The sequence below is a fragment of the Bombina bombina genome, chromosome 5 (genome assembly GCF_027579735.1).
Source record: "Bombina bombina isolate aBomBom1 chromosome 5, aBomBom1.pri, whole genome shotgun sequence".
Taxonomy (NCBI): domain Eukaryota; kingdom Metazoa; phylum Chordata; class Amphibia; order Anura; family Bombinatoridae; genus Bombina; species Bombina bombina.
The window spans coordinates 519,576,051-519,599,144 of record NC_069503.1 but is presented as its reverse complement, the minus strand read 5'-3'; the positions used below and the strand labels follow the sequence as shown (position 1 = coordinate 519,599,144).

At 41.1% G+C, this 23,094-nt stretch overlaps 1 protein-coding gene across 1 annotated transcript in view; it reads left to right on the top strand.

The window, feature by feature from the left end:
• The window catches only part of DPY19L1 (dpy-19 like C-mannosyltransferase 1), a 550,250-nt gene that overhangs the window by 207,449 nt on the left and 319,707 nt on the right, over positions 1-23,094 (top strand). The window contains exons 8-9 of the mRNA XM_053715774.1: positions 1,384-1,441; positions 11,834-11,925. Coding sequence (XP_053571749.1) covers positions 1,384-1,441; positions 11,834-11,925 — 150 coding nt within the window. The remainder of the gene's footprint in view (positions 1-1,383; positions 1,442-11,833; positions 11,926-23,094) is intronic.

Sequence of the window (23,094 nt, the reverse complement as noted above, 5' to 3'; positions counted from 1 at the left end):
AAAATTCTACTTACAGGCGACTAAGGATTTTCGCCAGTCTTCTGCCCTGTTTGTTTGTTTCTCAGGAAAACATAAGGGTCAGAAGGCTACTTCTACTTCTCTTTCCCTCTGGTTGAGACGTATGATTCGTTTTGCTTATGAGACTGCTGGACAGCAGCCTCCTGAGAGAATTACAGCTCATTCCACTAGGGCTGTCTCCTCTTCTTGGGCTTTCAAAAATTAAGCTTCTGTGGAACAGAAAGCAGGCAACTTGGTCCTTTTTTCAAATTTTTCCAAATTTGATACTTTTGCCTCGACTGAGGCCTCTTTTGGGATAAAGGTTCTTCAAGCGGTGGGGCCTTTTGTTTAGGTCTGCCTGTCTTGTTCTCCCTCCCTGTTCATTCTGTGTCCTCTAGCTTGGGTTTTGGTTCCCACTAGTAATTGAATGACGTTGTGTACAGTTATTTTTCACTAAACTTCAGGCACCTCTACACCTTTGTGTTATTCCTTTTCCATTTCCCTTCGGACGAATGACTGGGGATTCTGGGTAGGGGAGTGACACTTAACAGCTTTGCTGTGGTGCTCTTTTCCTCCTCCTGCTGGCCAGGAGTGATATTGCCACTAGTAATTGATTGACGTTGTGGACTCTCCATATCCAGAAAGAAAGAAATTTATCAGGTAAGCATAAATTTTGTTTTAATAAATAATAAAGAAAGCAACTTATAGAGAAAACACACACACACAACAAACATTATTCTTTAATTTTTTGTTACCTACATTAATTAAAAAAATCATACAAAGTGGGAAGTAATATTCATGTTCCCATGTTTCTGCATCTTACACCATCACATACACGGGATATCAGGCACATTTCTTTGTGGCATACTTGGGTATAGAACTCTCTGTCTGGCACATTTCGTCATGGTATTTTTTCCTTGTGGTATTTCACTTTGGTCCTTTGTTTACGACATTTTTTTCACAGTGTTAAACACTTTATCTAGCACTTTCCCTGTGACACACTTTACATCAACACTCCTCAACTCCAGTCCTCAAATGTCCCTAGCTGGCCAGATTCAAATGATTTCCCTACCTGAGGACAGGTGAACTAGTCACATTGAATGAGTAACTGATGAGTTCAGACAGGGAAATACAATGTAGGACTGTTAGGGTTGCTTGAGGGTAGAACTGAGAAATACTGATTTTTGTAATGAATAATTACAATGAATAATGAAAAGGCAAGACACTGAGTACCCCTTGCCAATGCTCCAGGAGTAAATGGCCCCCAGACTGAGATACAAGGTTCTGGTGTCCTCTGTTTCTCTTCCAGACTTCATTATGCTGAAATACATTTAAACTATTATATTAATATAAACTTTTTTTTTTTTCTTTTTTTTTCTTCTTCAGTGGCAGTCGAATTGGAGGCATTATCACTGTCCTGTGCTACTTTTTTAATCATGGTGAAGTAAGTATTTTAATATATTGTATTTAAAGGGTTTTAACCAAATTGCTATCAGTAGACCTCCATATGTTCTTATGATGCAGTACTCATCATAATGAGAGTATCAGAGTACAACCACCAATGTTAAAATTACCCTGTTTGAGGAGTGTGTTGTGTCTGCCATTCTGTTTATATTGCTAAAATATTATTTAGCTGAATTTTGTGGGGGGAAAAACAAAAACTTTTTAAATTCTACTTCTCATTTTCTTAATTTTTGACCTAGTAAAGTGTTGTTTGTGTGCATATATGGAACTTAATGCAAGGCCAAATTAAACTGGGTTTATAATTGATCACTTACAATATTGTCTGTGATTGTTTCAAAACAGGTCTCATAGAACATTATATTCATCAAAACGTTAACTGTTATTAAAGTTATTTAGATTTCTCCAACATAGGTGTGTCCGGTCCACGGCGTCATCCTTACTTGTGGGATATTCTCCTCCCCAACAGGAAATGGCAAAGAGCCCAGCAAAGCTGGTCACATGATCCCCCCTAGGCTCCGCCTTCCCCAGTCATTCTCTTTGCCGTTGCACAGGCAACATCTCCACGGAGATGGCTCAGAGTTTTTTGGTGTTTAAATGTAGTTTTTATTCTTCTATCAAGAGTTTGTTATTTTAAAATAGTGCTGGTATGTACTATTTACTCTGAAACAGAAAAGAGATGAAGATTTCTGTTTGTAAGAGGAAAATGATTTTAGCAACCGTTACTAAAATCGATGGCTGTTTCCACACAGGACTGTTGAGAGGAATTAACTTCAGTTGGGGGAAACAGTGAGCAGACTTTGGCTGCTTGAGGTATGACACATTTCTAACAAGACTTGGTAATGCTGGAAGCTGTCATTTTCCCTATGGGATCCGGTAAGCCATTTTCTTAATTTTCAATATAAGAATAAAAGGGCTTCACAAGGGCTTTAAAGACTGGTAGACATTTTTCTGGGCCAAAACGATTACTTTATAAACATATTTAATGGTTTATAACTTTGGAGAGTTATTTTAATCTTGGGAATTTTATTAAAAAAAACGTCAGGCACTGTATTGGACACCTTTTTCACTGGGGGCCTTTTCTAGTCATAGGCAGAGCCTCATTTTCGCGCCACTAATGCGCAGTTGTTTTTGAGAAGCAAGGCATGCAGATGCATGTGTGAGGAGTTCAGATCCACTGAAAAAGCTTATTGAAGGCGTCATTTGGTATCGTATTCCCCTCTGGGCTTGGTTGGGTCTCAGCAAAGCAGATACCAGGGACTGTATAGGGGTTAAATGTAAAAACGGCTCCGGTTCCGTTATTTTAAGAGTTAAAGCTTTCAAATTTGGTGTGCAATACTTTTAAGGCTTTATGACACTGTGGTGAAATTTTGGTGAATTTTGAACATTTCCTTCATACTTTTGCGTATATTCAGTAAAAAAGTGTGTTCAGTTTAAAATTTAAAGAGACAGTAACGGTTTTATTTTAAAACGTTTTTTGTGCTTTGTTATCAAGTTTATGCCTATTAACATGTCTGAACTATCAGATAGACGATGTTCTGTATGTTCGGAAGCCAAGGTTCCTCTCCATTTAAATATATGTGATGAATGTGACAAACAAAGTAGGGACAATGATGCCACTGATAATAATGTTGCCCAAAATGATTCCTTAAGTGAGGGGAGTAAGCATGGTACTGCATCATCTCCTTCTATGTCTACACCAGTCTTGCCCACTCAGGAGGTCCCTAGTGAATCTAGTGCGCCAATCCTCCTTACTATGCAACAATTAACGGCTGTAATGGATAATTCTATTAAAAACATTTTAGCCAAAATGCCCACTTATCAGCGAAAGCGCGACTGCTCTGTTTTAGATACTGAAGAGCATGAGGACGCTGATGATAATGGTTCTGACATGCCCTTACACCAGTCTGAAGGGGCTAGGGAGGTTTTGTCTGAGGGAGAAATTTCAGATTCAGGAAAAATTTCTCAACAAGCTGAACCTGACGTTATTACATTTAAATTTAAATTGTAACATCTCCACGCTCTGCTTAAGGAGGTGTTATCTACTCTGGATGATTGTGACAATTTGGTCATTCCAGAGAAATTATGTAAGATGGACAGGTTCCTAGAGGTCCCGGTGCCCCCCGAAGCTTTTCCTATACCCAAGCGGGTGGCGGACATTGTAAATAAAGAATGGGAAAGGCCCGGCATACCTTTTGTCCCTCCCCCTATATTTAAGAAATTATTTCCTATGGTCGACCCCAGGAAGGACTTATGGCAGACAGTCCCCAAGGTCGAGGGGGCGGTTTCTACTCTAAACAAACGCACCACTATCCCTATAGAAGATAGTTGTGCTTTTAAAGATCCTATGGATAAAAAATTAGAGGGTTTGCTTAAAAAGATGTTTGTTCAGCAAGGTTACCTTCTACAACCAATTTCATGCATTGTTCCTGTCACTACAGCAGCGTGTTTCTGGTTCGAGGAACTAGAAAAGTCGCTCAATCAAGCATCCTCTTATGAGGAGGTTATGGACAGAGTTCAAGCACTTAAGTTGGCTAACTCTTTTACCTTAGACGCCACTTTGCAATTAGCTAGATTAGCGGCGAAAAATTCAGGTTTTGCTATTGTGGCGCGCAGAGCGCTTTGGCTGAAGTCTTGGTCAGCGGATGTGTCCTCCAAGAACAGATTGCTTAACATCCCTTTCAAGGGGAAAACGCTGTTTGGCCCTGACTTGAAAGAGATTATTTCAGACATCACTGGGGGAAAGGGCCACGCCCTTCCTCAGGATAGGTCTTTTAAGGCTAAAAATAAAACAAATTTTCGTCCCTTTCGCAGAAACGGACCAGCCTCAAATTCTACATCCTCTAAGCAAGAGGGTAATTCTTCTCAAACCAAGCCAGCCTGGAGATCGATGCAAGGCTGGAACAAAGGTAAGCAGGCCAAGAAGCCCGCTACCGCTACCAAGACAGCATGAGATGCTGGCCCCCGATCCGGGACCGGATCTGGTGGGGGGCAGACTCTCTCTCTTCGCTCAGGCTTGGGCAAGAGATGTTCAGGATCCTTGGGCGCTAGAAATAGTTTCTCAAGGTTATCTCCTGGAATTCAAGGAACTACCCCCAAGGGGAGGGTTCCACAGGTCTCAATTGTCTTCAGACCAAATAAAAAGACAGGCATTCTTACATTGTGTAGAAGACCTGTTAAAAATGGGAGTGATTCATCCTGTTCCATTAGGAGAACAAGGGATGGGGTTTTACTCCAATCTGTTCATAGTTCCCAAAAAAGAGGGAACATTCAGGCCAATTTTGGATCTCAAGATCCTAAACAAATTTCTCAAGGTCCCATCGTTCAAGATGGAAACCATTCGGACAATTCTTCCTACCATCCAGGAAGGTCAATTCATGACCACGGTGGATTTAAAGGATGCGTATCTACATATTCCTATCCACAAGGAACATCATCGGTTCCTAAGATTCGCCTTTCTGGACAAGCATTACCAGTTTGTGGCACTTCCATTCGGACTAGCCACTGCTCCAAGAATTTTCACAAAGGTACTAGGGTCCCTTCTAGCGGTGCTAAGGCCAAGGGGCATTGCAGTAGTACCCTACTTGGACGACATACTGATTCAAGCGTCGTCTCTACCTCAAGCAAAGGCTCATACGGACATTGTCCTAGCCTTTCTCAGATCTCACGGGTGGAAAGTGAACGTAGAAAAAAGTTCTCTATTCCCATCAACAAGAGTTCCCTTCTTGGGAACAATAATAGACTCCTTGGAAATGAAGATTTTTCTGACAGAAGCCAGAAAATCAAAACTTCTAAGCTCTTGTCAAGTTCTTCATTCTGTTCTTCTTCCTTCCATAGCGCAGTGCATGGAAGTAATAGGTTTGATGGTTGCGGCAATGGACATAGTTCCTTTTGCGCGAATTCATCTAAGACCATTACAACTGTGCATGCTCAGACAGTGGAATGGGGATTATACAGATTTGTCCCCGACGATCCAAGTAGATCAGAGGACCAGAGATTCACTCCGTTGGTGGCTGACCCTGGACAACCTGTCCCAAGGGATGAGCTTCAGAAGACCAGAGTGGGTCATTGTAACGACCGACGCCAGCCTGGTGGGCTGGGGCGCGGTCTGGAAACACCTGAAGGCTCAGGGTCTATGGTCTCGGGAAGAATCTCTTCTCCCGATAAACATTCTGGAACTGAGAGCGATATTCAATGCTCTCAAGGCTTGGCCTCAACTAGCAAAGGCCAAATTCATAAGGTTTCAATCAGACAACATGACGACTGTTGCATATATCAACCATCAGGGGGGAACCAGGAGTTCCCTGGCGATGGAAGAAGTGACCAAAGTAATTCAATGGGCGGAGCTTCACTCCTGCCACTTGTCTGCAATCCACATCCCAGGAGTGGAAAATTGGGAAGCGGATTTTCTGAGTCGTCAGACATTTCATCCGGGGGAGTGGGAACTCCATCCGGAAATCTTTGCCCAAATAACTCAATTATGGGGCATTCCAGACATGGATCTGATGGCGTCCCGTCAGAACTTCAAGGTTCCTTGCTACGGGTCCAGATCCAGGGATCCCAAGGCGACTCTAGTAGATGCACTAGTAGCGCCCTGGACCTTCAACCTAGCTTATGTGTTCCCACCGTTTCCTCTCATTCCCAGGCTGGTAGCCAGGATCAATCAAGAGAGGGCTTCGGTGATCTTGATAGCTCCTGCGTGGCCACGCAGAACTTGGTATGCAGACCTGGTGAATATGTCATCGGCTCCACCATGGAAGCTACCTTTGAGACGGGACCTTCTTGTTCAAGGTCCGTTCGAACATCCGAATCTGGCATCACTCCAACTGACTGCTTGGAAATTGAACGCTTGATTTTATCAAAGCGTGGGTTCTCAGATTCTGTCATTGATACTCTTATTCAGGCTAGAAAGCCTGTAACTAGGAAAATTTACCATAAAGTATGGAAGAAATATATCTGTTGGTGCGAATCGAAAGGATTCCCATGGAACAGGGTAAAAATTCCTAAGATTCTATCCTTTCTACAAGAGGGTTTGGAGAAAGGATTATCTGCAAGTTCTTTGAAGGGACAGATTTCTGCTTTATCTGTTTTACTTCACAAGAAGCTGGCAGCTGTGCCAGATGTTCAGGCTTTTGTTCAGGCTCTGGTTAGAATCAAGCCTGTTTACAAACCTTTGACTCCTCCTTGGAGTCTCAATTTAGTTCTTTCAGTTCTTCAAGGGGTTCCCTTTGAACCCTTACATTCCGTAGATATTAAGTTATTATCTTGGAAAGTTTTGTTTTTGGTTGCAATTTCTTCTGCTAGAAGAGTTTCAGAGTTATCTGCTCTGCAGTGTTCTCCTCCTTATCTGGTGTTCCATGCAGATAAGGTGGTTTTGCGTACTAAACCTGGTTTTCTTCCGAAAGTTGTTTCTAACAAAAATATTAACCAGGAGATAGTTGTGCCTTCTTTGTGTCCGAATCCAGTTTCAAAGAAGGAACGTTTGTTGCACAATTTGGATGTAGTTCGTGCTCTAAAATTCTATTTAGAGGCTACAAAGGATTTCAGACAAACATCTTCCTTGTTTGTTGTTTATTCTGGTAAAAGGAGAGGTCAAAAAGCAACTTCTACCTCTCTCTCTTTTTGGCTTAAAAGCATCATCAGATTGGCTTATGAGACTGCCGGACGGCAGCCTCCTGAAAGAATCACAGCTCATTCCACTAGGGCTGTGGCTTCCACATGGGCCTTCAAGAACGAGGCTTCTGTTGATCAGATATGTAAGGCAGCGACTTGGTCTTCACTGCACACTTTTACCAAATTTTACAAATTTGATACTTTTGCTTCTTCTGAGGCTATTTTTGGGAGAAAGGTTTTGCAAACCGTGGTGCCTTCCATCTAGGTGACCTGATTTGCTCCCTCCCATCATCCGTGTTCTAAAGCTTTGGTATTGGTTCCCACAAGTAAGTATGACGCCGTGGACCGGACACACCTATGTTGGAGAAAACAGAATTTATGTTTACCTGATAAATTACTTTCTCCAACGGTGTGTCCGGTCCACGGCCCGCCCTGGTTTTTTAATCAGGTCTGATGATTTAATTTCTCTAACTACAGTCACCACGGTATCATATGATTTCTCCTATGCAAATATTCCTCCTTTACGTCGGTCGAATGACTGGGGAAGGCGGAGCCTAGGGGGGATCATGTGACCAGCTTTGCTGGGCTCTTTGCCATTTCCTGTTGGGGAGGAGAATATCCCACAAGTAAGGATGACGCCGTGGACCGGACACACCGTTGGAGAAAGTAATTTATCAGGTAAACATAAATTCTGTTATTATTAAATGTTCATGTTCATCTTTTTTCCAGACTTATCTTGCTGAAGTTAAATATTTCCACCAGGGGGCACTAACTACATATAAACCATTTTTTCTGTTTTAATGAATATAAATATATGTATGATTATATATAGGGTTTTCACTTCTGCAATTATACTATAACATAATTTATATAATTCTGATACATATTAAATGGTTTGTTTTAATATAATGCATTTGAAAATGCATCATAGGAATGAGAAATGTGTTTGTAGATGTTAGGCACAAGTATGTAGGTGTATAAACAGGGGCAACAATAGTCAACTTTACTTAAAAGCATTTTGTGTTGACCTTGTAGAATGATGTGTTAGTCTTAAAACATTCTGAACATGAAAAAATGCACATTGTAAAAGTTCATGGAAATAAAGACTCACATTTATTAAAGGGACACTCAAGTCAAAATTAAACTTTCTTGATTCAGAAAGAGCACACAATTTTAAGAATCTTTCCAATTTACTTCCATTATCATTTTTTTTATAGTTAATTGTTTTGAGGCACCAGCTCATACTGAGCATGTGCACAAGCTCACATGGAATATGTATACTAGTCTAAGATTGGCTGATTTCTGTCACATGATACAGGGGACTGGCAAATGGGAGAAATATAAATATGCCAGAAAAGTCTTCTGCTTTTATGAAATATAAAAAATTAGTAAGTGTTATTGCATTGTCTTTTTACTATGCACTTGTTAATTATGTAATGCTATTTACTATTGAGAATTATGAACTTGGCCACCAGGAGGAGGCAAAGACACCCCAGCCAAAGTCTTAAATACCTCCCCCACTTCCCTCATCCCTCAGTCATTCTTTGCCTTTTGTCACAGGAGGATGGCAGAGGAGTGCCGGAGTTTCGGAGTAGTCTCTTATGGAGGGTAGTACTCTTCGCAGTGGGACTGGAGTTTTAAGTAGTCCTGTCAACCTCTTAGTGAGAGCCTGGGTGAAAGTTAGATACAGGGAGATTCAGGGAGAGTGTTTCTGCAAAACCATCCCGACTCATATTAACAGCTCCATAAGCAATCAGCGTTGACGAGTTTCGTTGCTTGCTTTCTTCACTCAAGTCCATGTCAGGAGCGAGGCTACTAACCTGTCACACTTGAATGGCCGTGTTCCTGTTCCACAGCGTAGATTCTGGTAAGATTGTTTCATTTTTTATTAATAATGATAACATAGAAGACAGGGTCACGGTGTGGCGCCTTTTTATCTTTACAGAATCAAGGGTTAATATTACTGGAAGGGGGATTATTGAACAGGGGGGGTTTATACATGATATTGTTTATTGTGTCATTGCTGCGTTATGTGCGAGATGAGGCTCTGGCAATGTGTAGAACTTTCAGGTTACTTGCGGAAACATTGTGCGGCCATTTTTTGGCGCGTTTTTCCCTAGTGCAGGGTCAGTACTGCCAGTCATTCCATGTGACTGGGTGGGGCTTTCTATCCTTGCGTTGATCTGTGGCGCAGGAGATGTAGCCGTTTCTGTAGTCCGGGTCCTAGGAGGTGGTGAGTGCCCCAGCCATTGGTGGTATAAAGGTGCCTTTTTAATAAATAAAGTTAGTCTAACCAAGCGCGCAAGCGACGGAGGACTCTAAGGCGTTGGAAGGCTCTCCTTCCTTAATAAAGTCTCATTCCTGTGTTTATTATGAGGAGGTTCTGGTAGATCAGCATGCTCAACTATGTTCCACATGCCTTGATAAAGTTAAAACTTCTAAATGTAAACGAATGTCTAGTACTACTGAGCCGTCCACCTCTGAGGGTTCTTCGTCCCGGGAGGTGCGTTCCCTACATTCATCTCCGATTGCACATGCAGCGCCCCGGGGTCCAACTGTTGGCCGTCAGACTTTGCGGACTAACTGGAATCGGTGGTTTAGAAAGTGATCCATGCCTTACCACGTTCTGCTAAGCGCAAGCGTAGGGTCTATCATAGCGGCCCGGCCCAGGGTTTGTCCTCGCTGATGGGAGATCCAGAGGCTCTATACGATGACGAGGCCCACTCTGACACTTAGGAGGAGGCCCCTTCTGGGTCGGAGTCCGTGTCATCTAAACCTCCGGTGGTGGAGGATCCTTGTTATAGGTTTAGGATGAAGAATTTGCACTTTCTGCTACGGCAGGTGCTTGCTACTCTGTAGGTTCTGGAACCTAAGATACCGATTAGGTTCTTCCTTTTCCCCTTCTTCTTCCTTTAAAAAGAAGGAAGAAGAAGGTTTCATTCAGTGTCCTCTAGAGCTTGGGTATATGTTCCCGACAGTAATGAATGAAGCCGTGGACTCTCCTCCCTTTTAGATGGAAAACATAAATTATGCTTACCAGATAATTTAATTTCCATCGAGGGGAGGAGAGTCCATGTCTCCCGCCTGTATCTCTGTTGGGCGGCCCTAAATTTATTCATCTTCTGGCACCTTTTTTACCCTGATATTTCTCCTACGGTTCCTGGTTCCCTCGGCAGAATGACTGGGGGATGAGGGAAGTGGGGGAGGTATTTAAGCCTTTGGCTGGGGTGTGTTTGCCTCCTTCTGGTGGCCAGGTTCTTAATTCCCAATAGTAATGAATGAAGCCGTGGACTCTCATCCCCTCGATGGTAATGAAATTATCAGGTAAGCATAATTTATGTTTTTGATGGAAGATAAGAATCGCAATGTCTATTGAGTCTACCCATTTCCTTCTGTTTTTGACTGTCATTCTTTTATTCTTTTACAGTAATTTCTTTACCACCACTTTTGGCAGTCTTTTTTTTATGAATTAACCACCCTTTCTGTAAAGAAATGCCTTTACAATACATTATACCCTGGACTTTGAAAGCAAGGCCCTTATTCTATATAATGGGGTCATGATCTGATTATGAATATATATATACACACTTACATAGTATACACAGTGTTCACACCATGGTCTAATTAGTGGGATCACAACTCAACTGATTTTACTGACCACCTGACTAAAATTTAAGTCAATATTAAGCTTAAATTAGCTAATATTAAATGTTTTCAATATGCTTTGTTGTTTAAAAAGAAAGATAATCTCTTTATTACCCATTCCCCAGTTTTGCATAACCAACACTTTTTACCTCTGATTACCTTGTATCTAAGCCTCTGTAAACTGCCCCCTTATTTCAGTTATTTTCACAGACTTGCATTTTAGCCAATCAGTGCTCACTCCAGGGTAACTTCACGTGCATGAGCTCAATGTTATCTATATGGTGGTCAAAATGCATTCAGATTAGAGGCAGTCTTCAAGATCTAAGAAATTAGCATATGAACCTCCTAGGTTTAGCTTTCAACTAAGAATGCCAAAAGAACAAAGCAAAATTGGTGATAAAAGTAATTTGGAAAGTTGTTTAAAATTACTTTGCCTATTTAAATCATGAACTTTTTTTTTGGACTTGACTGTCCCTTTAAATTACGCAATTAATTTGTGCTTTGTATAGCTTAAAGTGAATGTAAACGTTTAGGAATGTGTGCCCAGTTTTTAAAAATCCTATTAAAAACAGGGGCATTTTTATTCATCAAAGTTTACATTTTAGCTGTTTTGTTAAGATACTTACCTTTTCTACTTGCAAAGCCGGAGCAGCTCTTCCCCCCCGTGTCGCTCATCTCTTCATAGGTCAGAAATGAAGAATCCGGCTCCCTCCAATCACGGCATTGCCTCAGGCAATGTTTTCTGGGGGGGGGAAGCTGAATTCATCATTGCTGACATAAGAAGAGACGAGCAAGGGGCAGGGGAAGCGCTGCTCCGGCTTTGCAAGAAGAGAAGGTATTTTAACAAAACGGCTAAAATGTAAACTTTTATGAATGAAAGTGCCTCTGTTTTTAATAGGATTTTTTAAAACTTGGCACACATTCCTTAAAGTTTACATTTACTTTAAGCAACATTTATAAATAACAAATGTTACAATATTTCAAAATATTTCACTTCCCCCACCCGGCTGGCAAACTTTTCTGTGGAGAACACTATACATATGTAAATATAGAATTAATACAAATATTGTAGCCATTATTGTAGCCATTGATTGCCTTGTTTTCTTTTGATTTATAGTGCACTCGTGTAATGTGGACCCCCCCTCTCCGTGAGAGCTTTTCCTATCCATTTCTTGTGTTGCAGATGTTTCTTTTGACGTACATTCTCAGGTAATTTTTGCTATTATATTTACAATGACAATACCCAGTGAAATATGACTGTACATGCCTTTTTATATAACTTGCTTTTGTAATATTCTACAGGATCTTTTTACCTTATTAATATAAAATAGCAATTCAAATTTGCCCACACAATTTCAAAACTGTTCTGGCATCCATACATTTAGTTGAGTGCCTCACATGTTTTGTTATTTTTTAATTAGGTTGGCAACAATACAATTTTAAGGTGTGAAAATCTGCATAGAACTCTTGATCAGTTGCAGATGAATTATGTTTTTTTTATTTGTTTTAGTGTTAATCAGTTTTGCAATACTAAAAGTACAGGTTGTTTAAGCTTCAAATTTAACAGGAGTTACTTACATGAGCAAAACTCAATGTATAGTCAAATCTATTGTATTTAAAAGGATTAAATAAAAATATAGTGTTTAAAGTCTTTTTTTTTTTTTTTCGTTTTCAGTGACATTGCTTGACACATTGACATATTTGTTCAAAAATATGGGATTGATATACTCTATACAAAATTACATTATTTTCTTTTTAAATTATCATCACTGTTTTTTTCAGACAAAATACATAACTACATTTTAAGCCAGCATAGCAGCTTTGTTCTTTTATGACTGGTATAAAAATAATTGCAATAATAACAATGACAGACTTATAACTATATCAGATTATTTCATACAACATGTTTTCTCTTGTTAAGTGTATCCAGTCCAAGGATCATCCATTACTTGTGGGATATTCTCCTTCCCAACAGGAAGTTGCAAGAGGATCACCCACAGCAGAGCTGCTATATAGCTCCTCCCCTCACTGCCATATCCAGTCATTCTCTTGCAACTCTCAACTAAGATGGAGGTCGTAAGAGGACTGTGGTGTTTTATACTTAGTTTATTTCTTCAATCAAAAGTTTGTTATTTTTAAATGGTACCGGAGTGTACTGTTTATCTCAGGCAGTATTTAGAAGAAGAATCTGCCTGCGTTTTCTATGATCTTAGCAGAAGTAACTAAGATTCTTTGCTGTTCTCACATATTCTGAGGAGTGAGGTAACTTCAGAGGGGGAATAGAGTGCAGGTTTTCCTGTAATAAGGTATGTGCAGTTAAAATATTTTTCTAGGGATGGAATTTGCTAGAAAATGCTGCTGATACCGAAGTAATGTAAGTAAAGCCTTAAATGCAGTGATAGCGACTGGTATCAGGCTTATTAATAGAGATACATACTCTTATAAAAGTGTATTTTAAAACGTTTGCTGGCATGTTTAATCGTTTTTTACATATGTTTGGTGATAAAACTTATTGGGGCCTAGTTTTTTCCACATGGCTGGCTTGAATTTTGCCTAGAAACAGTTCCCTGAGGCTTCCCACTGTTGTAATATGAGTGGGAGGGGCCTATTTTGGCGTTTTTTTGCACAGCAAAAATTACGGACACAGACATCCAGCTTCTTCCTGCATGATCCAGGACTTCTCTGAAGGGCTCAAAAGGCCTCAAAAGTCATATTGAGGGAGGTAAAAAGCCACAGTAGAGCTGTGGCAGTTGTTGTGACTGTTTAAAAAACGTTTTTGTCATTTGTTATTCCGTTTTTGGTATTAAGGGGTTAATCATCCATTTGCAAGTGGGTGCAATGCTCTGCTAACTTATTACATACACTGTAAAAATTTTGTTAGTGTAACTGCATTTTTTCACTGTTATTTCAAAATTTGGGAAAATTTGTGTTTCTTAAAGGCGCAGTAACGTTTTTTATATTGCTTGTAAACTTGTTTTAAAGTGTTTTCCAAGCTTGCTAGTCTCATTGCAAGTCGGGAACCTGTGGAAGACAGATAGAAGAGGCGCCTCATGGGACAAGTATCGTCCTATGTTGTAAAAGACGATACTTGTCCCATGAGGCGCCTCTTCTATCTGTCTTCCACAGGTTCCCGACTTTCATCCACAACATTCTAAGAGAGCTGCCTGGATTGCCGCCACTGAATCCGTCACCTACACCTGTTTCTGATCATTTGCGCACTTCTATAGAGACTCCTATTGTTTCTCTTGTTTTATAGTCTCATTGCTAGTCTGTTTAAACATGTCTGACACAGAGGAACCTACTTGTTCATTATGTTTGAAAGCCATGGTGGAGCCCCATAGGAGAATGTGTACTAAATGTATTGATTTCACTTTAAACAGTAAAGATCAGTGTTTATCTATAAAAGAATTATCACCAGAGGGTTCTGTTGAGGGGGAAGTTATGTCGACTAACTCTCCCCACGTGTCAGACCCTTCGCCTCCCGCTCAGGGGACGCACTGTGGGTGACATCTCTGACTCGGGGAAACCTGATTCAGAGATTTCTAATTTTAAATTTAAGCTTGAGAACCTCCGTGTATTGCTTGGAGAGGTATTTGCTGCTCTGAATGACTGTAACACAGTTGCAATTCCAGAGAAATTGTGTAGGCTGGATAGATACTATGCGGTGCCGGTGTGTACTGACGTTTTTCCTATACCTAAAAGGCTTACAGAAATTATTAGCAAGGAGTGGGATAGACCCGGTGTGCCCTTTTCCCCACCTCCTATATTTAGAAAAATGTTTCCAATAGACGCCACTACACGGGACTTATGGCAGACGGTCCCTAAGGTGGAGGGAGCAGTTTCTACTTTAGCAAAGCGTACCACTATCCCGGTTGAGGACAGTTGTGCTTTTTCAGATCCAATGGATAAAAAATTGGAGGGTTACCTTAAGAAAATATTTATTCAACAAGGTTTTATTTTACAGCCCCTTGCATGCATTGCGCCTGTCACTGCTGCGGCGGTATTCTGGTTTGAGGCCCTGGAAGAGGCCATCCAGACAGCTCCATTGAATGAAATTATTGACAAGCTTAGAACGCTTAAGCTAGCTAACTCATTTGTTTCTGATGCCATTGTTCATTTGACTAAACTAACGGCTAAGAATTCCGGATTCGCCATCCAGGCGCGTAGGGCGCTATGGCTTAAATCCTGGTCAGCTGACGTGACTTCAAAGTCTAAATTACTCAACATTCCTTTCAAGGGGCAGACCTTATTCGGGCCTGGCTTGAAGGAAATTATTGCTGACATTACTGGAGGCAAGGGTCATACCCTTCCTCAGGACAGGGCCAAATCAAAGGCCAAACAGTCTAATTTTCGTGTCTTTCGAAATTTCAAGGCAGGAGCAGCATCAACTTCCTCCGCTTTAAAACAAGAGGGAACTGTTGCTCATTCCAGACAGGCCTGGAAACCTAACCAGTCCTGGAACAAGGGCAAGCAGGCCAGAAAGCCTGCTGCTGCCCCCAAGACAGCATGAAGGAACGGCCCCCTATCCGGAAACGGATCTAGTGGGGGGCAGACTTTCTCTCTTCGCCCAGGCGTGGGCAAGAGATGTTCAGGATCCCTGGGCGTTCGAGATCATATCTCAGGGATATCTTCTGGACTTCAAAGCTTCTCCTCCACAAGGGAGATTTCATCTTTCAAGGTTATCAGCAAACCAGATAAAGAAAGAGGCATTCCTAAGCTGTGTGTTTGGGATAGTGGTTGGACTGAAAGTAAGGAGGGGGAATTTATGCACACCTTATAAAACTTTATCCCAATGTTTTATAGAAATTAGCTGAGGTGATGGTAGGTGGCGCAAATCAATGCTGATTCCCTGTAGTGAAGTGTTACTGTCTCAATGTTATTGTTAATATTTACGTGAGTTCCGTGGTAAATTCTATTTGCTTTGTTTAAATTGCTAATAGTATCGATTATAGATTTCAATTGATAATATACTCCTTATATAAATAAAAAGCCTTTAGGTTGGTAAATATAAAAACAATTTATTCTCACAATATGTAAAAATGTATACACTTTATGTACTTTTGACACCGGTGTCTTAGTTGCTAAAAAATGCTATAAAATAGACAAACATAAAATACAATTTCAAGTTAAAATGATATAATTTTAAGTTTAAAATGATACTAATAAGTTGAGTGTTAGTGTTACACTTTACTTATTTCCACAGTATGGCCTAATTTCAAGGTGATGTTGCAATATTATTGACATTCATATATTTTAGCAATGAACTGCTATTAGTCTTTTAAACGTTATGACCTTACAGTTTGGCCGTGTATACGTGATAATACACTATATTCTAATAGTGCTGGTTGTGCTGTTTTAACAGTGCTCTAAAGTACCTTGAAGTGTCTCCGTCTGTTGACACTGTATCCGTTGGGGAATATTGCGGTTAAATATATGCCGCTGCTTGATTCCCTTTAGTGTATCCGTCTAATGACACGTTTTCCGTTTGAGAATACTGCGGTTAAATAAATGCCGCTGTTTGATTTTCTTAAGTGACTGGGTTTGCTGGATGAGTTGTGATGTTAGATCTCTCTGGCGGTTAAATATATGCCGCTGCGGTGACTTTGTTGCAGTTAGGTTCACCCTGCAAAAAAATGTGGATGATGTTGTTCTTCGTGGTGATTCACACTGAAGTGAATGTTTGCTGCGGTTTCCCGTGACCGCTTGAAGTGTTGTCGGTCAGTGACCGATCTAACTTTTCAAGGATGGTGGTTCCTGATATTTTGTCCGTCGGGTGTGAGGTCTTTATCGCTTCTGATATTTATTCGTCTGCTTCCGTTTACTGTCGGTCAGTGACCGATCTGGCTGTGTTCTTAGATGTTTAGACGGGAGCGCTTTTCTTGTGTCCTGTAGTCCTGCAAATCCGTGTGAGGGTGCTCGGGTATCAACGCGTTTCGGCTTCAAAGCCTTTCTCAAGATACCTGAAGAGTGGATTGGCCTGCTATTTATACCTGTTTCGGTTAACTGTTAAACTGCCAGTATGATGTTCTTCCAATTTTCAATTTTGGTTAGTTTTTGAATTTGAGGATGTTAACATTCAAAAGACTTGATTCTGGTTAGATTATCTTTCTTACATACTTTCTGATATTTTTACTTTCTGATATTCTATCTTTTACATGTTTTTACTTAATCGTTTGTGAATAGTCATTTTTTATTTTGCATAATATTGCAACATGGCTATAAGGAGTGTGTATTAATCACATAACAAATTTAATTTTGGGTACTTAAGTGTATGTAAAATACCCAAAATTAAATTTGTTATGTGATTAATACATACTCCTTATAGCCATGTTGCAATATTATGCAAAATAAAAAATGACTATTCACAAACGATTAAGTAAAAACATGTAAAAGATAGAATATCAGAAAGTAAAAATATCAGAAAGTATGTAAGAAAGATAATCTAACCAGAATCAAGTCTTTTGAATGTTAACATCCTCAAATTCAAAAACTAACCAAAATTGAAAATTGGAAGAACATCATACTGGCAGTTTAACAGTTAACCGAAACAGGTATAAATAGCAGGCCAATCCACTCTTCAGGTATCTTGAGAAAGGCTTTGAAGCCGAAACGCGTTGATACCCGAGCACCCTCACACGGATTTGCAGGACTACAGGACACAAGAAAAGCGCTCCCGTCTAAACATCTAAGAACACAGCCAGATCGGTCACTGACCGACAGTAAACGGAAGCAGACGAATAAATATCAGAAGCGATAAAGACCTCACACCCGACGGACAAAATATCAGGAACCACCATCCTTGAAAAGTTAGATTGGTCACTGACCGACAACACTTCAAGCGGTCACGGGAAACCGCAGCAAACATTCACTTCAGTGTGAATCACCACGAAGAACAACATCATCCACATTTTTTTGCAGGGTGAACCTAACTGCAACAAAGTCACCGCAGCGGCATATATTTAACCGCCAGAGAGATCTAACATCACAACTCATCCAGCAAACCCAGTCACTTAAGAAAATCAAACAGCGGCATTTATTTAACCGCAGTATTCTCAAACGGAAAACGTGTCATTAGACGGATACACTAAAGGGAATCAAGCAGCGGCATATATTTAACCGCAATATTCCCCAACGGATACAGTGTCAACAGACGGAGACACTTCAAGGTACTTTAGAGCACTGTTAAAACAGCACAACCAGCACTATTAGAATATAGTGTATTATCACGTATACACGGCCAAACTGTAAGGTCATAACGTTTAAAAGACTAATAGCAGTTCATTGCTAAAATATATGAATGTCAATAATATTGCAACATCACCTTGAAATTAGGCCATACTGTGGAAATAAGTAAAGTGTAACACTAACACTCAACTTATTAGTATCATTTTAAACTTAAAATTATATCATTTTAACTTGAAATTGTATTTTATGTTTGTCTATTTTATAGCATTTTTTAGCAACTAAGACACCGGTGTCAAAAGTACATAAAGTGTATACATTTTTACATATTGTGAGAATAAATTGTTTTTATATTTACCAACCTAAAGGCTTTTTATTTATATAAGGAGTATATTATCAATTGAAATCTATAATCGATACTATTAGCAATTTAAACAAAGCAAATAGAATTTACCACGGAACTCACGTAAATATTAACAATAACATTGAGACAGTAACACTTCACTACAGGGAATCAGCATTGATTTGCGCCACCTACCATCACCTCAGCTAATTCCTAAGCTGTGTGCAAGACCTCCTAGTAATGGGAGTGATCCATCCAGTTCCGCGGACGGAACAAGGACAGGGATTTTATTCAAATCTGTTTGTGGTTCCCAAGAAAGAGGGAACCTTCAGACCAATCTTGGATCTAAAGATCTTAAACAAATTCCTCAGAGTTCCATCATTCAAAATGGAAACTATTCGGACCATCCTACCCATGATCCAAGAGGGTCAGTACATGACCACAGTGGACTTAAAGGATGCCTACCTTCACATACCGATTCACAAAGATCATCATCGGTTCCTAAGGTTTGCCTTTCTAGACAGGCATTACCAATTTGTAGCTCTTCCCTTCGGGTTGACCACTGCCCCGAGAATTTTTACAAAGGTTCTGGGCTCACTTCTGGCGGTTCTAAGACCGCGAGGCATAGCGGTGGCTCCGTATCTAGACGACATCCTGATACAGGCGTCAAGCTTTCAAATTGCCAAGTCTCATACAGAGATAGTTCTGGCATTTCTGAGGTCGCATGGGTGGAAAGTGACCGTGGAAAAGAGTTCTCTATCACCACTCACAAGAGTCTCCTTCCTAGGGACTCTTATAGATTCTGTAGAGATGAAAATTTACCTGACGGAGTCCAGGTTATCAAAACTTCTAAATGCTTGCCGTGTCCTTCATTCCATTCCACGCCCGTCAGTGGCTCAGTGCATGGAAGTAATCGGCTTAATGGTAGCGGCAATGGACATAGTGCCATTTGCGCGCCTGCATCTCAGACCGCTGCAATTATGCATGCTAAGTCAGTGGAATGGGGATTACTCAGATTTGTCCCCTCTACTAAATCTGGATCAAGAGACCAGAGATTCTCTTCTCTGGTGGCTTTCTCGGGTCCATCTGTCCAAGGGTATGACCAGGCCAGATTGGACGATTGTAACAACAGATGCCAGTCTTCTAGGTTGGGGCGCAGTCTGGAACTCCCTGAAGGCTCAGGGATCGTGGACTCAGGAGGAGAAACTCCTCCCAATAAATATTCTGGAGTTAAGAGCAATATTCAATGCTCTTCTAGCTTGGCCTCAGTTAGCAACACTGAGGTTCATCAGATTTCAGTCGGACAACATCACGACTGTGGCTTACATCAACCATCAAGGGGGAACCAGGAGTTCCCTAGCGATGTTAGAAGTCTCAAAGATAATTCGCTGGGCAGAGTCTCACTCTTGCCACCTGTCAGAGATCCACATCCCAGGCGTAGAGAACTGGGAGGCGGATTTTCTAAGTCGTCAGACTTTTCATCTGGGGGAGTGGGAACTCCATCCGGAGGTGTTTGCTGAACTGGTCCGTCGTTGGGGCAAACCAGAACTGGATCTCATGGCGTCTCGCCAGAACGCCAAGCTTCCTTGTTACGGATCCAGGTCCAGGGACCCGGGAGCAACGCTGATAGATGCTCTAGCAGCTCCTTGGTTCTTCAACCTGGCCTATGTGTTTCCACCGTTTCCTCTGCTCCCTCGACTGATTGCCAAAATCGAACAGGAGAGAGCATCGGTGATTCTGATAGCGCCTGCGTGGCCACGCAGGACCTGGTATGCAGACCTAGTGGACATGTCATCTCTTCCACCATGGACTCTGCCTCTGAGGCAGGACCTTCTAATACAAGGTCTTTTCAATCATCCTAATCTAATTTCTCTGAGACTGACTGCATGGAGATTGAACGCTTGATTCTATCAAGGCGTGGCTTCTCCGAGTCAGTCATTGATACCTTATACAGGCTCGGAAACCTGTCACCAGGAAAATCTACCATAAGATATGGCGTAAATATCTTTATTGGTGTGAATCCAAGAGTTACTCATGGAGTAAGGTTAGGATTCCTAGGATATTGTCCTTTCTCCAAGAGGGTTTGGACAAAGGCTTATCAGCTAGTTCTTTAAAAGGACAGATCTCTGCTCTGTCTATTCTTTTGTACAAGCGTCTGGCAGAAGTTCCAGACGTCCAGGCATTTTGTCAGGCTTTGGTTAGGATTAAGCCTGTGTTTAAAACTGTTGCTCCCCCGTGGAGCTTAAACTTGGTTCTTAAAGTTCTTCAGGGAGTTCCGTTTGAACCCCTTCATTCCATTGATATTAAACTTTTATCTTGGAAAGTTCTGTTTTTGATGGCTATTTCCTCGGCTCGAAGAGTCTCTGAGTTATCTGCCTTACATTGTGATTCTCCTTATCTGATTTCTCATTCAGACAAGGTAGTTCTGCGTACCAAACCTGGGTTTTTACCTAAGGTGGTTTCTATCAGGAATATCAATTAAGAGATTGTTGTTCCATCATTGTGTCCTAATCCTTCTTCAAAGAAGGAACATCTTTTGCATTATCTGGACGTAGTCCGTGCCTTGAAGTTTTACTTACAGGCTACTAAAGATTTTCGTCAAACATCTGCCCTGTTTGTCGTTTACTCTGGACAGAGGAGAGGTCAAAAAGCTTCGGCAACCTCTCTCTCCTTTTGGCTTCGGAGCATAATACGCTTAGCCTATGAGACTGCTGGACAGCAGCCCCCTGAAAGGATTACAGCTCATTCTACTAGAGCTGTGGCTTCCACCTGGGCCTTTAAAAATGAGGCCTCTATTGAACAGATTTGCAAGGCTGCGACTTGGTCTTCGCTTCACACCTTTTCAAAATTTTACAAATTTGACACTTTTGCTTCTTCGGAGGCTGTTTTTGGGAGAAAGGTAAGGCAGCTCTAAATTTTAATTAAACTACAGTCACCACTGCACCCTATAGTTTCTCCTTTCTCGTCTTGTTTCGGTCGAATGACTGGATATGGCAGTGAGGGGAGGAGCTATATTGCAGCTCTGCTGTGGGTGATCCTCTTGCAACTTCCTGTTGGGAAGGAGAATATCCCACAAGTAATGGATGATCCGTGGACTGGATACACTACAAGAGAAATAAATTTATCAGGTAAGCATAAATTATGTTTTTTCTTCTTAAATGGAAAGAGTCCACAGCTGCATTCATTACTTTTGGGAAACAAGAACCTGGCCACCAGGAGGAGGCAAAGACACTCCAGCCAAAGGCTTAAATACTCCTCCCACTGCCCTCTTCCCCCAGTCATTCTTTGCCTTTCGTCCCAGGAGGTTGGCAGAGACGTGTCAGAATTTTTTTAGTTTTTTTTCTCTTATGGAGAGTAGTACTCTTCGGCATGGGACAGGAGTTTTAAGTAGTCCTGTCAGTCTCTCAGTGAGGGCTTGGATGAAAGATAGAGTTCGGAGATGCAGGGAGAGTCTTTCTGCGAAACCATCCTGACTCATATTAACAGCTCCTCAAGCAATCGACGTTGTTCTTCTCTCAAGTCCATGGCGGAGGCAATGCTACTATTCGTCACACTTGAAAGGCCGTGTTCCTGTTCCACGGCGTTGCTTCAGGTAAGATTGTTTCATTTTACTTTATCGTCAATGTTCTGTAATGTGAATGTTTTCCCGAGAGGTTACACACCTTTGCGGGTCTAATTATATGACATAAGGGTCTTAGTGAGTCTCTGTTAGTATCTTGGAATCAAGGGTTAATATCTCCTGAGGGGGGTTATTGAACAGGGGGGTTTATAACTATGTTTGTTATGTGATTCAACCTGCTTATGTGTGATGTTTCTGGGCTCGTGGTTGGAACTTTGAGGCCTTTGGAAGTGACACATCCTTTTGGTTGGGCACGCTTTTTTGGACTGTTGGGATTCATTTTGTGTTCGGGCGTGGTTCCGTTCTCCATTTACACATTCCTGACCGTGTTGGGAAGGAGATATTCTAGTCCACAGGGGTCTGGTCATAGGAGGTGGTGAGTGCCCCAGCAATTGTGGGTGTCAGGTGCCGTTTTTGTTTTTATACTTTAGTCCATATTGATATTTCCTCTATCCAGTTATGGAGAATTCCGATGCCGAGACTGTGATCGTTTCAGATTCAGTTATGGAGGATTCTGATACTGAGACTATTTTGGTTTCAGATTTTGTGTCTTTGTGGGGGGTGAGCGGTGGGCTACCGTTTGTTGGGGACAGTTGGCTCAGTCGAGTCCGTTTGCGGTCTCTAGTTTGGCTTCTGGATTAACTGCGAGTCAGTGTCATTGGGACTTTTCCTTTTAAAATGTTCTCGGCTTCGGACAAAGCATTTTTTTTTATTGGGTAGAGGTTCAGGCCTGGTGCCCTCACTATGGGCCGCCTATTGTACCCTCCCGTCTTGGCATTCAGTGTCCTCTATAGCTTGAGTAGTGTTTTCCCCAAAGTAATGAATGCAGCTGTAGACTCTTTCCATTTAAGAAGAAAAACATAAATTATGCTTACCTGATAATTTCCTTTTCTTCTGATGGAAAGAGTCCACAGCTCCCCACTCTTAATTTTATGTGTTGGGCGTCCATATATTCTTCTGGCACCTTTCACTCTGATATTTCTTCTATTGTTCCTTGTTCCTCGGCAGAATGACTGGGGGATGAGGGGAGTGGGAGGAGTATTTAAGCCTTTGGCTGGGGTGTCCAGGTTCTTATTTCCCAAATGTAATGAATACAGCTGTGGACTCTTTCCATCAGAAGAAAAGGAAATTATCAGGTAAGCATAATTTATGTTTTTATTGAGGTTTAATTCACAAAACATATCACAAATACCATTAAAGAAAGTAATTGCAAATATGTCATAAATATCTTATA